This window comes from Catharus ustulatus, chromosome 3 (genome assembly GCF_009819885.2).
Source record: "Catharus ustulatus isolate bCatUst1 chromosome 3, bCatUst1.pri.v2, whole genome shotgun sequence".
In the NCBI taxonomy this organism is placed as follows: domain Eukaryota; kingdom Metazoa; phylum Chordata; class Aves; order Passeriformes; family Turdidae; genus Catharus; species Catharus ustulatus.
In genome coordinates, this window is record NC_046223.1 from 24895110 (window position 1) to 24910390 (window position 15281).

General features: G+C 45.7%; 2 protein-coding genes across 7 annotated transcripts in view; both read right to left on the reverse strand.

The window, feature by feature from the left end:
* Positions 1 to 450, reverse strand: part of TRERF1 (transcriptional regulating factor 1) — a 99890-nt gene extending 99440 nt beyond the window's left edge. For 3 of the 6 annotated variants that reach the window (XM_033055367.1, XM_033055363.1, XM_033055361.2), the window contains exon 1: positions 422 to 449. The gene's annotated coding sequence lies outside the window, so the exon portion shown is untranslated. Of the gene's footprint in view, positions 1 to 99; positions 125 to 421 lie in introns of those variants that run through there. The other 3 variants (XM_033055365.1, XM_033055364.1, XM_033055362.1) reach the window with 2 other exon arrangements.
* Positions 451 to 12210: 11760 nt separating this feature from the next.
* Positions 12211 to 12783, reverse strand: LOC116993370 (wiskott-Aldrich syndrome protein homolog 1-like). Its single transcript, XM_033053799.1, has one exon. It carries the CDS (start codon positions 12781 to 12783, stop codon positions 12211 to 12213), a length of 573 nt encoding a protein of 190 aa, XP_032909690.1.
* Positions 12784 to 15281: the final 2498 nt, after the last annotated feature.

The following is a 15281-nucleotide window of genomic DNA, read 5'->3' on the forward strand; positions in this document are numbered from 1 at the left end:
TTCTGCCTCCTCCCCCACCCCCCCTTTTTTTTTTCCTCCTCTCCTCCCAGCGCAGCCCCGGCTCCTGCAAAAACGAAACTTGCGAAGCGTTGCCCCTACCTGGCGCGAAGTCTGCAACAAGTGCAGGCGGGCGAAGGGAGGAGGGGGGAGGGGGGGGCGGGCGCGGAGCTCGTGGCGGTGTCGGCGAGGCGGGAGCAAATCGCGATATTAATTTATTACGGAGCTGCCCCGGGCTCGGTCCTACTTCACTTACAGTACGGCGCCCATCCTGTAAACAAATATCGCTCCGCCAGGAAACGCACTCCCCCGGCCCGGCGCGGCGCGGCCCCGCTGCCCGGCACCCACCCCGGCGGCGGCGGCACATGGAGCGGAGCGGGGCGGGGGCCCCGCGCCGGGGGAGGCTCCGGGCACCGGCACTTACCTCCGGCACGGCCTCCCCCGCCCGCCGCGCTGCCGAGTCCGTGATGCAAAAAGAAAGAAAGAAGGAAAAAAAAAAAAAAAAGAGAGAGAAAGGAAAAAAAAAAAAAAACCGATGTCAGCAAATCGCTGTCAAATAATTTCCTTGCAGCAGGGAGCCGGGAAAAGCAGAAGCAGGAGGGGGAGGAGGCTGCGGGAGGCGGCGGGATCCCTCCGCCGCGATGGGTCTGGCCCCGGGTAGCGAAGCAGGAAGTAAGGTGTCGGTGGCGCCGCGGCCGCCCGGCCCCGCGGCGGGGCGAGGGGCGCCCGCCGCCCCCGGGGGCCCGCCCGCCGCCGGCCGTGCGCCGCCGCCGCCGCCTCCCTCCCTCTCTCCCTCCCGCTCCGCCGCGCCGCGGTCTGGCCGGCAGCCCCTCCTCTCAGGGCGGTGAGCGCAGCGCAGGTGCCGGGGCCACTGGCGGCGACCTGTCAGCGGCTCCCGCCGGGTCGGCGGGGTGCGGGCGAGGGGCTGCCGCGGGATCCCGCCGCATGCCGCAGGGCGGTGGGGCCGGCACCGCTCCCGCTCCCGCCCGGGCGGCGGCGCCGGGGGACGACAGCGCGCCAGCGCTGGGGCCGAGGGGGTCCCGCCGCCGAGGGGCTGGATGGAGGGGCTGCTCCCCTGGCGCCGGGGGTGTCACGCCGAGTGGGGCAGCAGTGCCGGGGCTGCGGGCGCTGTGGCCCGGCCTCCCCCAGCCCCGGGGCGCCGGAGGGGGAAAGTGGCCGCGGTGAAGGCGCGCTCTCTCTCACCCGGGAGCTCTCCTGCCCTGAGCGGGGAAGGGCTGCTGCGCCTGCCGTGGCCGCCTCCGGCTCCAGGCGGCTCCTCCGCTTCGGGTTAATTTAGAAGTGAATTTTCTAATACAGCGAGCGATGTAGGAACTTGCTCCTGTGGTCACTGATCTTTGCCACCGGTCGTCGTAAATGATTTCTTTTTAAGTCTACAGAAACATTTTGGTGAAATACCTCATCGGTCCTTCTTCCCTCGGGCTCAGCATTTGCATTAGATTGCACCAAAATGTTCCCTCGCAGGCAAGGATTTTACATCTTGGGGACAGATATGTGATGCATACAGCTTATGCAGCGCTCTGTTTAAGCTCACGGACAATGACAGACTGTAAGAAACCATAGCTGGAAAGAGAGAAACTGAAACGGGGATGGTTATAGGCCTACTTCTGCCTTCAAAGAGGGAAAAAAACCCCAACAGATAAAACTCTCAAGGGTTATAACTGGAACAGAAAAAGGTCTTTGGTGTTAGCATTTGTGATTCAGCCTTACATTATAATGGTTACCAGCAGCCTCATTTTCTTTTTATGGTCATCCTGGTTTCCTGGTTGCGTGACACTTCCATCGGGCCACTGTTCTTAATAATTTAACCTTTTATGAGATTGTTTTGATTTACAGTGTAGAGAAAAAGTATGCTATCACCCCTTGGCTATTAAATTTCTTTGAACTATACGCAAATGTGAGAAAGGCTTTGTTTTTTTCCTAACCCGCTACTAATTTCCTAATTTTATTTTTACTTAACTGAAGAATACTATAGAGATATTATAAGTTCTCTGTGCTGGGCAATGCAAAATCTATGCTGAGTTTTGGATTCAATGGTTGGCTTGTTTGCTTGCTAGAGTCCTAAGTCGTATAAACGATGATGAAAATAGAATTAAAACCACAACTCAACATGTGCTTTGCCTCTGTTTGTTTTTTGTGTCTAGTCTGAAACCCCAGAATAGCCCATATTACTTGTGATTTCCAAAATGACCTCTGAAAATAAGCAATGGATTTTAACAGTCTTTCTAGGTTTGTCTCGGCATCTCCGCTTGTCCAGTTTATCAATACAAGCAAATCTCTGTTGAATCAGCTAGGTGTTACTTGATTTACGCGTAACACAAGGGTTTGTGCTATGACTCAAAATAGAAGCAAATGTCTAATTTAAATTTGAACAAAGAATTATTAGCTCAGTTTGTTAGAGCATGGTGCTAGTTAAGGCCGAGATTGTGTGTATGCCTCCAGTATGGTCCATTCACTTGAGTTGGACTTGATCCTTGTGGGTTCCTTCCAACCCAGAATATTCTGTGATTATCAAGCAGCCTTCTGACATGCTATAAATTGGACCCATCTTCTCTGCCATAACAAGTTTAGCTACACAAAGCTCTCAGCTCTGGACAACATTTCCATAAAATTGTGTGGGCTGGCTATAGCCAGACTGCATTCTTTGTGTTTATCCTGCCAGTTATGAGTTGGTCTCCATCAAAAGCACAAAACCTTCATTTGTGTTCTCAGTTTTCCTGATCCTACTTCTTATCTTTTAAGGATTTGAGTGTCAAGCTTCCCACTTTTGAATTTTAAAAAACCAGACTGCGATTTACAGTATTCAACCTCAGAATAGTTCTCTGGGCTTGCCGTGATGGATGTGGCAGGGATACCTGGCGAGTGGGTGAGCTGGGAGCTCTCAAGCCGGGGTGAGGTCCCTGCCGGCCCAGCCGCCCGCTTGCTGCTGTCAGAAGAGGGAGACCTTGCCCTCTCTTCCCTGCCCGCCGAGCTGGTTCAGCTCGCCAAGCCAGAATAGCATTCCCTGTCTGGGCTAAGTTCCTGCCATTTTGGTGAGCTCGCTGGGAGGTCAGCACAGGGGGAGCTGGGGGGCCGTGGGGCAGGGAGGGCCAGGGGAGCCCTCCAGCAAGGTGGCAGGGTGGCTCAGCTGCCTCCAAAACTCCCACCGCTGACAAAAGCAGTGAATGTCTCACGGTAAATGCCATCACTCTGTCAGAGCCTTGTTAGCAATTAATGCATTTTCATTTTTTTTTGTAAGCGGGGCTGTTTCAGAAATGAAATCATTACAGAATTTTAGAAGTGACAGAGGTCTCTGATCATCCTCCTGGTTCATTCCTTTTTGGCACAGAATTGCTGTGTCATTATTTTCCCAAACACCTTAGGTTTTTTTAGAAGGCTTTGCCTTGAATTTGTAGGCTTTCCAAGAAAGACAATGCTGAAGAAAACATACTATGGCTGTGGTAGGAGGCAACATACCTTTTTGGTCAACAACTGGAGTCATTAAAAACATTTAGGCACATTAAAAAAAATCACATTTATGCAAATATCTTATTGGTCAAAGTCACAGCAGCCAAAATACAGATGTTCATCCAGTGTCTTGTTTCTAGATGCCTGTTTCCAGGTTGAATTTTGAATTGTGGATGTTAACCCCTCCAAAAAAAATAGTCAGACTGTAGTTATCTGAGTTCATTGAACAAGACTAATGACAGGCTTAGATTTGTTTCAAGGGGGAGCTTTTGAGCTATAAAGTGTACAGATAGATTTAGGTTTAAAATCAAGTTCAGTTTCAGAACCTGAGATTCGGCATAATACGGCCTTTATACTTGTAATTGAGATTATGGCCTTATTTTCAGAAAAAATAAAAGCTGCTATGGAAATTTCAAGAGATGACAAATCTGCCCTTTGGTACCTGTTGTTTTGGTGCAATTACTGATCCACCCCATGCTTGACCTTGATTTTTCTTTTCAATGTGTGGGTTTTGTGGCATGAAGTTGCTGGTTCTTTCCCTTCTAAATAAGTTTAGTATCATGTGAATCTCTTGGATTTAGTCACACACTGGGGTCCTACAGGAGTGACACTGGTAGAATAGTTCTAAAAAGCCAAATGTGTTTTCTGTGGTCACATTCCCTGAGCATCAAAAGGGAAGTAGCCACAACCTGAAGACGCACAAAAAAAATACATTATTATCGGCAGTGGGCTTGCTCAGAAAACAACAAATGCATAATTCCAGGTTGTCCCTGTGCTCAAGAAACAGTCTCTGCTCTGTTTCAAGGTGATGTTAACAACCCTGCTCTCTTGGTGCTCTTCCCTTCACGTACCTTGGGGTGTGGTGTTTCTGCCTCTTAGATCCTGTCACCTGGAAGCTCAGGACATGGAGAGCTTCCAGGATAACATAGGTTGCCCTCTTCAGTGTCACTTCTGACTGCGTCCATTGCAAGTTAGAAAAAATGGCCAAGGGTTGAAATGGAGCTGAGTAATTTTTAGTAGAAGCACATCAGGACCCCAGATACTGCAAACTACCACGTACTTCCCTTTGTCCACTTCCACCAGCCAGGTGAGAAGCAGGCATGTGTCAGAAGAGCAACATCCCAGCCTTGCTGGTCCAAGTTGCCTCTTGTCCAGTGAAGTGGCTGCTTTGATTTCAGATATGAGGTGAAGTCACAGATTTCATTGGCAGCCTGATATGATCTCAGATCATGCTGCTGCCATTTGAAAACTAATCCTGGAAATAAGACTTTTTAATTTTATTTTTTTTCTTTCAGCCAGATTGGTTTGCTGATTGCAGAACATAAGGAATGGTGCAGGAAATGTGCCAAGCTGGGGAGAGGATGAAAGCATGCTGCTCTCATTCAGACTGCTGGTCAAAGCCCTGCTCACAGGGCCCCTCACTGTAAGGGGCTGGAGCATGTCCAGAGAAGGGCAACAGAGCTGGTGAAGGGTCTGGAGCACAAGTCTTATGAGGAGTGACTGAGGGAGCTGGGATTATTTAGCCTGGAGAAAAGGAGTCTCAAGGGAAACCTCAGTGCTGTCCACAGCCTACTGGGAAGGAGGCTGTAGCAGAGTGAGGGTTGGTCCCATCACTCAATTAACAAGCAGTGGATCTAGAGGAATTGGACTCAAGCTGCACCAAAAGAGGTTTAGAATGGGTATTAGGAAAAATTTCTTTATGGAAAGTGTGGTGAAGCATTGGAATAGGTTGCTCAGGGAAGTGGTGGAGTTACAATCCCTGGAAGGATTTAAAAGATACGCAAGATGTGGTGCTAAGGGAGAGTGGTGGATTTGGTAGCATTAGGTTAATAGTTGGACTCAATGATCCTAAGAGTCTTTTACAACCTGAATGATGCTATGAATCTTTCCATAAAGGCTAAAACAAAAGTGAATTGTGATGGCTAGGGTCCTGCTATTTGTTATGCAAGTTACTGCCTCCAACTACATGAGTTTGCCTCCTGTTTGCACCCAACACTGACACTGCTTCCCTGGTGAGCCAGAGCACCTCCCAGTGCTAGAAGATATGTCCTATCATTTTTCCCATAGATAACTTCTCTGAGTCAGCCAGACAAGCAGCAGAAAAGGAGGCAGGACTGTGTGCTTAAAAATGAGATTTGCAGCCACTCCACTTTAAATTGCCTCTAATTGTCTCAAAGTCACAGCTGCTATCCTATATGACAGATAAGATGCTCTCTAAGAAGGTCAGTCCAGGTAGTGCACAGTCAAAAGGAAAACTGAACCTGCACAGCTACTTGCACTGCAGTGAGCTCTGGAAATCCACAAGCACTAGTTTTCTCTCAACTTCAACCTCAGAAACGTTTTAACAAAGTTTAGAGCTGCCCATCTCTAAGTCAGTCACTGAGCTGCTCCTTCAGCACAACCTGCAGTAGCTGCTGAGCCCCTGGGGCTCTGGCCCAGTGCTGGTGGAGCTGGGTGCTGCTGGATGAGGGATCCTCCTGGCAGCTCTTGGTGGGACATGGCTTTCACCTTTCTGCATCTCCCTACAGCTGGGCACACTGGAAATACAATGCCCCTTAACAGGGATGCCCTGAAGCAAATTAAACCATGTAAAGTGTTTAGAAAGATTTTGGTAAAGAAATTACAGATAGGCAAGTGAGAAATAATGATGACTTAAAGACTTTTTTTTCAGTAGCACTATTAGTGTTTTGCAACTGTATGTGAGCCCTAGAGAGGAAAAGGTGCTAGAGACATTCTTGCTTCATTCGGTTTGTGGCAGTTCCTATTCCTCTTGGAAGAGTTGCTCATACCATCATGCTGTCAGGAATAATCTGTGGGTATGTGCATACACACACAAGAGACACAGTGACATGGGCCATCTTGCAGGATCTTGTCCTAGTGAGCAATGCCCCAGTTTGTGTGGCTTTTTCGCATGCCAGAAAAGAGGAAATGTTTTATTTTGTACAATACATCAACATGTGTATTTGTAAATTTACAAATTTGTTTAATATACACAGATTACATAAATTATATTACATGCATTTGTAAATTATGATTGCATAAATATATAAAACTGATATATCTTCATAAAACTAACACGAGTGCATTTTTTTAATAATTTCCAGATTTTAAGTTGATGGTGTGGTTTGAGCTATTCTGCACTTTAAAACCATTGACTGTGGATCTGAGTTGGGGATGCAATCAGGGGCCAGTAATACTGTTTCCATTTTAAAGATGGTTAAAGTAGGGAACAGAAGTGGTCCAGTGTCATCCAGGAATGTAGCTGCAGAAGTAAAGTATGAAAAAAATTCTCCTTGTCTTTGCACCTTGTTATGTCTTGAAGACTGACCAGTATTGTTCAAGTAAATCTTATGCCCTATTTGAAATGTACAGAGCTTTGGCTGACATGCAAGAAGCTTTATCCCACTGGCTTTGTACGTGCTCCCAGTGGTAACAGCTGAAAACTGCTCTATGAAGAAGCACACCTCACTCTAAATCTGCTGCTGTTGTACTGTTGGAAGGAAATACGTAGTCCTGTTTGCAGACAAAGATTCAATTCAATTACACTGTTGAATGAAAACTGCCTTTACAGAGGCACCATCAACTTGAAATACAGTGAAATCCAGTGAAATGACAGATTTAAGGTACTGTCTCCTACTACTTTTGTTGAATGGCCCACCAGTGTTTCTTAATTATCTTGGCTTTAAAAATCTGTTATGTGGTAATATTGATATATAAAAAAGAGGATGGCTAGCTACAGAGAGCTGTATTAACTTCTAATGTGTTTATTGAAGAAGAGAAATCCTACTTTTGAATAGAGAAGGAAAAATGAAGCTGATTACAATAAAAAAATTCTAAAGATAAAAGGTTTTAGGAAAGATGTATGACAGTAGAAGGAAACGTGGCATGCATATTAACTTTAAGTTACAGTTAATCTAACTAACTTTCTGTAACAGAAGGATAATATCTAAATACAGATATGATTAAGTCACTGCAGTTCTCTATTGCAACATGCCATGTGTCTAAGTCCACATTGGCAACTGAGCTCAAGATTAAAGTTTTGTTCCTTTTTCAGAATTTTGTCTGTTGGAAACGGATGCAATATTGGCAATAGCACATTGCATATTGTGTGGAAAAGCACAGACAGCCACCTCTAAACAGAACTAGCCCTGTCATCCGTCATCCCATCACCCTACTTTTCATTACCTACATTTCTGTTTTCTATTTTGTATTCCTCAGCACAGAAGCAAATTATTTTGCTGATTTAATTCAAAATTGAATGTACCCTGTGTAGATTTTGTTGAAGGAGTTTGAAACAGCCATCCACATCTTCTGCTCTGAACTTTCCCATTCAGACCTGTAACATGAATCTTTATACAAATATTTTATAGTCATATATACCAGTTACTTCAAGGTCTCACTCTGTCTTACTTATTTGTTTCTTATATATGTGATAGTGGGCAGACATGCATTTAAACAGGGATACAGCTGTCAAGATTTAAAAATGCTGTTAACTCACATGGCTAGACTCATACTCTATATCCAACATATACACAGTATTTCTGTTTATAGTGATGTAGGGCACTTTACATCATCAGATAGAAATAAGCTGTATAGTTTAACAGTTTTACAGTGATGGGAATGCACTTACAGTAGAAGACAAGCTCCTTTACATTTCTGTGTCACTGTTTTTGTTTGGTGGCCCCAAAACACTTGAGGAGGTGGGAGCTGCACTGAAAACAGAAAGCAGAAAATGCAGTGAAGTTACTGTAGAGCCGCAGTGAGACAGGCAACTGCAAGGAACACCTATAAAGCTGGTTAATAAAATTAATAGTAGAGGCAAACCACTTTGCTCTATAGTTAGAGACTTTTGCCTGCAGCAGCTGAAGAGCAGCAGATGACAAATCCAGGCATATATAAACACGTAAAGTCTTTCTGATGGACCGATTTTGCTTCTTGAGAAAAAGAAACTATCTCCATCACATTCAAATGGCCTGTGGATCTCCAAATTAGTATGGAAGTTGAGAAATCAAACAGGAGATCCCCAAAACCATCTCCTGTAGTGCTCCTGATGTAAGCTTAGGTCTGTGAGACTAAAGTTCTCAGTCTTTTGGGTCTGAGGAAAGAGGTAATGGTGCAAATTAAGCATGAGATTTTTTTTCAGAGTGAAAAGAACCTTCTTTTGGGTCACTAAAGTGTGGAATTTTCCTATAAAAGTCTCCAAAGTTTTCTTCTAGCTGTGGGTAGTACAAACTGTCCTCCCATATCTGAGAGCTCCCTGGGAGCCCACTAATAATGACTGGATAACCTAGGGACCAGAAGGCTCATCTTTATGTCTGCAGTACCTACAGCATTGCCAGCTTGCTGGAAAAGCTTGAAGAAATACGGGGAAGGAAAGAAGGTTTCTCAAATTAACATTTGCTTTAGTTGATGTGTTGGTCTGCAGAATCCATTTCACTTTATTCAGAAATTCTAACAACAACAAGGCATATATTTGTGTTTCTCTAGGTATATATTTTACAGCTTATGTGTCCTCTTATCATGCCAACACATCCTCTAAACTCCCTTGGGAGGACAAGTACAGCTCTATGGATTTTTGAGTCCCATGCCAGTTGACTAATCTAGTAGCTAGCAATAGCTGAAGATTGAGGTAATGATAATTCCTCTGCACCCCAGACAGGGGCAAAGGAGCTAATTATACTCTGATTGTCTATCACTTGAGGAAATCCCCAGATGAGGAGTTGTGGGTGTATTTCACTTTTCATGCACTACTTGAGTGATGCGCCGGGAAGAAAGGAGGGCAAAAAAATAAATTCAGCCCTAATTACTCATATTGAACTTGTGGCCTTCTTAAACTAAGCTTAACTCAAGAAGAAAACCCAGGGTTGAGAGAGACTTATTCCAGACTTGTTTTAAGACTGCACCATTAGAAGCTGTTCTTGCTGAAGTGTCTGCCAAAAACCTCTTGAGTCTGTGTTTAAGGAGCAGTCCTGCGTGGAGGTCCTTCCCTGGTGGTGTGCCAGTGTTTTTTCCTTCCTATTGGAAGACTATCTGAAGATCTTGGACCTGTTCCACACTTAAACTCCAAGCATCTTTATTGTCTATCTGTCCTTGCAATGTGATAGGCCAGAAACTTTTATTGTCTGGCCTTTTCTAAGTCTTGTTTCACAATATGGGTAATACAGATTCCTCAGTTTCCCATTTCCACTTGTGTAATATTTGTTATATTCAATTGTATGTCTTGGGGTATATTTCTGCAGCTCCTGCCTACTTTTCATGCAGTTTTTCATCTTATCTGCAATTGCTATCTAAACTCTCAATCAGCTTATCTCTCTTTATTAGTAATAGATCCAGTCAGTTCTTATGTTTGCTTACACTCTATGATGGTAATGTTTTGTCTTGCCAGCAGACAGAGATTTTGAAGTTGTGATAACCTATATGCTTGTCTGAGGGATAGTGAAAATAGTGTTATGAATGTTGTTTATGAAAACTGGGGTTTGCAACCTTCAGTTGTTTTCACATGCTATAACTGGCTGTCCTCAGAGAAGTGACAAGCAGAACAGACAGCATGGCAAGCCCATCGTTCACGTCTGATCCTAAGTGACCAGGAAAATCCTCAGCATTTTCCCTCAGTTACCTCTAGGTAGATACCACTTTGATGACAGTTTTATTTAAATCATTCTACACTTTCTTTGCTCCATTTTAAACTCTGATTATACCTTATTTCCTCTTCCTAATGGTGTCTTCTACTGACCTTGCACTATGTATAAACATTCTTCATAGGGAAATTAGTGAGCTATTTGTTGTTAATTTTTTATGTCTTAGTTTTTGTGCCCAGTACATAATGATCCACTTACATCTCAACTTGCATGCTGTAACCTCCACTTTCGACTTCTCTCTCCTGCCAACAAAGCAAGTTTATTTTCTAATAACTTAAAGTACCTCCTTTTATCCTTAACTCTGTAAAGATGCTTTCCTCCTTCTTTGTTAATTAATTCTCTCTGTTTCCAAGGCTCCTCTGCCTAGGACTATGCCTGTCTCCTTCTGTGCCATGTTCTGCTCTGAGATGGAAAGTGACAGGTAGGCGCTTCTGTCCCCCTCCCATTCCTGAGCATCGCAGTAGAAGGATGCCAGCTTGCTCAAAAGGGGCTCTCAGCCAGTTTGTGAGCAAGTGTTTTGAAAACTAGTTAGGCAGTTTTCCCACTGTAGACAGGTTCGTGGAAGGACCATTAATTACTCAGTGCAGGCTTAACCACGGGCAGAAAAAGGGGGCTTTTGTGCGATTGTCAAACCCTCACCATTATTTGTACATGTTGGTTTTGTATTTAATAGGATTACATGACTTCTTTGCTCTATATGCCAAAATGGATGGTTCCTTTCAGTAATAAAACAAAGCCAATAACCTGAAAGGAACCACAGCTCAAAAGCACAAACTTGACCTCTGAGTGACCTTGACATTTATAGACTAAAAAGAACTTTTCTTTGAACAGACAGAAGTCAGGGAGCCAGCAAGAACCAGGAGAAAATGGTTTTGTTGCTTTCTGATTACATTGTTTAAACCAACATACTACATGGTTTACAATACTTCATTACAATGTATTAGGGCCTGGAGGTGATTTAATGTCTGTTTATAACTGAGACTAATCTTGAAATAAACAAATGAATGTTTGGAAAATGGATGAAGCTGTTCTGCCGGAGACAGCATTAAATGCATCTCTGAAGAGTAAATCATGGCTGTAGAGCACTTAAATGCTTTTTATTTCTACCTTCAGTTGTATTTCAGTAGTTTTATCTAACAAAATTAATCATAGTGCAGTAAAAAATTTCTAATTGGTTAGGACTGCCTAGCAGCCATACATTCTATAACAAATCCACAATTTAAAAACTGTTTAGCCCTTTAAAATCGGGGAAGAAGATAAAGTAGAATATGCTGTAGCATTATACTAGGCACCATGGTGATCTAAATTAAATCTGTTACAACCTGTTCTAATTTAAAATTGCTCCGTTGTGTGAATGAAGGGGAAAAGAAGAAGAGTTAGTTCACTTGTTCAAAGCATTTTCATATTCCCAGATAAATCTTTCATCCCCTCTGCTTTTGCTTGTGAGCTGTATGTTCCCATTTCCTTTGTGCATCCCTTGCATAACTGCACATAAATGTGGCTTCAGACGGAGTCAAGAACTCTTTCTGCAGCGGTTCAGTATCAGTTCTGGTCTCCATCAGCCAAGAACAAGCACTGTCACCAAGTGTCACCATCGGGTGCCCAGCTGCTCCCGACACTCAGAAGCTCCACAGCAATGCTGAGGCAGGGACCTTGCTGCAGAAGGTTGCTCCAGTTTCTTCTCCCAAAGGATAACTGCAGCACTCATCCATCCATCCATCCATCCATCCATCCATCCATCCATCCATCCATCCATCCATCCATCCATCCATCCATCCATCCATCCATCCACCCATCCACCTCTGCAGGCAACTCCTTGGCCACTTCTGCTTTCTCCCTGTCCTGCTTCTCCTACCACCCAAAGTCCTATGCATGGCCTCCAGCCACTGCACAGCACATTTCTCTCCTTCTAACATCCGACTCCAAAAATGCCTTGAAATTCCCGAATTATCAGTCACTAAGCAGTTAAAGCTCGATTTGAGAGGGTTGGGGGAGGGAAGTGAACTCGCACGGCTGCTCCAGCCCAGCATCCACCCACACCCTTCCGGCTGCGGGCTGGAGAGAGCGGGAGCGGGGAGCGCAGGCTGGGAGCGCAGGCTGGGAGCGCAGGCTAGGAGCGGCGGGAGCGGAGAGCGCAGGCTGGGAGCGCAGGCTGGGAGCGGCGGGAGCGGGGAGCGCAGGCTGGGAGCGGGGAGCGCAGGCTGGGAGCGCAGGCTAGGAGCGGCGGGAGCGGAGAGCGCAGGCTGGGAGCGCAGGCTGGGAGCGGCGGGAGCGGGGAGCGCAGGCTGGGAGCGGGGAGCGCAGGCTGGGAGCGCAGGCTGGGAGCGGGCGGGAGCTGGGAGCGCAGGCTGGGAGCGGGCGGGAGCTGGGAGCGCAGGCTGGGAGCGCAGGCTGGGAGCGGGGAGCGCAGGCTGGGAGCGGGCGGGAGCTGGGAGCGCAGGCTGGGAGCGGGCGGGAGCTGGGAGCGCAGGCTGGGAGCGCAGGCTGGGAGCGGGGAGCGCAGGCTGGGAGCGGGGAGCGCAGGCTGGGAGCGGCGGGAGCTGGGAGCGCAGGCTGGGAGCGGGGCGCTCCTGCACGCCGTGCCCGCGCCGCCTGCCGACACCTGGCGCCGGCAGCGGGAAGAGCAAGGAGAGCCGGGCTCTTCCCTTCCTGTGGAGCCACCGCAGCGGGCATGGCTCACCATGCCTGCCTCACCATATCCCACCGCCGCTGGAGCAGCTTTGACGCCCCGAGCTCTGCCAGTGCACTTGCTTGCTCTGCAATGGATGTTAAATGCCGTGACTGCTCTTGCTCAGTGCAAGGGTTCTAAAGGTCTGGTCCTACGGCGACACAGCATCAACAGTTGCACTTCGTACACTTCGTATGGCTGACTGCCCCTCTGTATAAACCCCTTCCTGCCACTTTGTTTGCCACGCAAATACAAGAGGCAGAAGTTTCAAGGATATTTAAGTTTGTTCAAACTTGAAAAATAGTCAACCACGAGAAAGAAAGTCCTGTGGAGGGGAAGGTTGCAACATAAGCCTGTATGTTCACTGGCATCAATAAATGCAGGGGATGTTAGCTACAGAACAAATTTCAAGTGGTTCTTGCGCATTCCTAGGTGTTAAAGCTGACCACCCCTGCACCACAAACATAGACTTTCTTTGTATCCTAAAATCATAGAACGGTTCAGGTTGGAAGTCACCTTAAAAATCATGTATTTTGAAACTCCCTGCTGTTAGCAGGGACACCTTCCACTAGAGCAGGTTATTCAGAGATCAAGACTGGCCTTAAACACTTCCAGGGATGGGGCATCCACAGCTTCTCTGGGCAACCTGTCCCAGTGTCTCACTAACCTCACAATAATTTATTCCTAGTATCTAATCTAAATCTACTCTCTCTAGTTTGAATCCATTCCCCCTTGTCCTGTCATGACACACCCTTGTAAAAAGTCCCTCTGCATCGTTCTTGTAGGATCCTTTTAGGTACTGAAAGGCCAGAATTAGGGCACTCTGAAGCCTTTTCTTCTCCAGGCTGAACAATCCCAGTTCTCTCAGCATTTTCTCATAGGACAGGTGCTCCATCCCTCTCTTCATCTTGGTTCCCTCCTCTGGACTCTCTCCAACAGGTCCATGTCCTTCCTGTGCTGGGGACCCAGATCTGGACACAGCACTGCAGGAGGGGTCTCACCAGAGGGGAGCAGAGAGGCAGAATCCCCTTCCTTTGCCTACTGCCCAGGCTCCTTTGGATGCAGCCCAGGACACGTTTGGCTTTCTGGGCTGCCAGTGCACATGGCTGGGTCATGTCCAGCTTTTCATCCACCAGCACCCCCAAGTCCTTCTGGGCAGGGCTGCTCTTAATCTGTTTATCCCCCAGCCTGTATTAACTGCTATGTCTAAATACACAGTAGCAGTGCTCTGAATTTACAGTGAAAACAGATGAGATCAGGCACATTTTTGCATGTGTAGGTTTTTTTTTCTTTTGCTCCCTTGTTAATTTTTCCCCCTGTGCAACTCATTAGAGACTATTATCTCAGCTCCAGTTAAATCTCTTTTAGAGGCTGGTGCTCTAACTTACCAGCTTGAGCTCTAGACTGTTGGCACGTTACGCTGCAGAAAGCAGTGAAATTATCATGGACTGAGTTGGCACTGTATTTTTTCTAAGGCACTGCGTGATGAGAATAAATCATGTTGTCCCCCTGACATGATCCACTAATGAAGATACACATCCTCTTGCCCTGCCTTCTTACTGGATGTAAGTGAGAGCCCTTCCTCTGTCTTTTTTCTTCATTTCCACTGTGGAAGAAGCTTTCTAATTCTGCTCATTGGTTTGCTTAGCAATATTGCTGTTGCCTAATGCAATAAAAATCAGTTATGTAACTGCCTTTGCTAGACTTGCAGAGAGCATTCACCAGATGGGAACATGGCCACAGTATCTTTATGCTTTCATTATGCTTCCTATGTTCACTGTTATTATGCAATATGCTCTGCTTTCAGTGTCTTTTTAAAAATGATTTTCCTTGACATCATGTTTAGAATATTATACACCTATAATCTAAGTTCATGCAAAGACGGAGTGGGAAAAAGAAATAAGCTTATTTGGATTTATTGCTAAAAGGGCTGATATTATAGCACCAGCGCCTCTGAGGAACAAAGAATCACCTACAGTTTGTCAGATAGTATTTTTAATACTCTAATTCAGAACCAAATTCCTAAAATAACCTGTGTTTGCAGATTACTGTGTGCTCTTTTGTTCTGAATAATGTCTTGCTTAGTGAACTATGTCTTATCAATTCACCAAGTACTGGGTGTCATTGTTCACCTCATTCACAATTCATCTTTTAATTAACATTATCACAGGGAAAATTCTATTTTGGTCAGCATAATTTGTCATTGGAATTGGCAGTACAGAAATAAAAGAATTACCATCTGAATTTATCTGAAGACTATGAAGGAGATGGTGACTACAAACCTACCTCGTCTGGCACTGAAGAGGAAGGGAGGGAAACCATGTAAATGATAATGACTTTAAAAATTGCATTTGCTATGTAAAAACCACTACTTTGGTCATTCAGTATCTGCTAAGCAAACAGTTTCATCAAAATTACTGTTACTGAAAATACAAACCTGAATCCTACATTGAGACACATGCTTTATTTGGTGGAAAGGATTGCTGACTTAGGGAAGATTTAGGAGATACAAA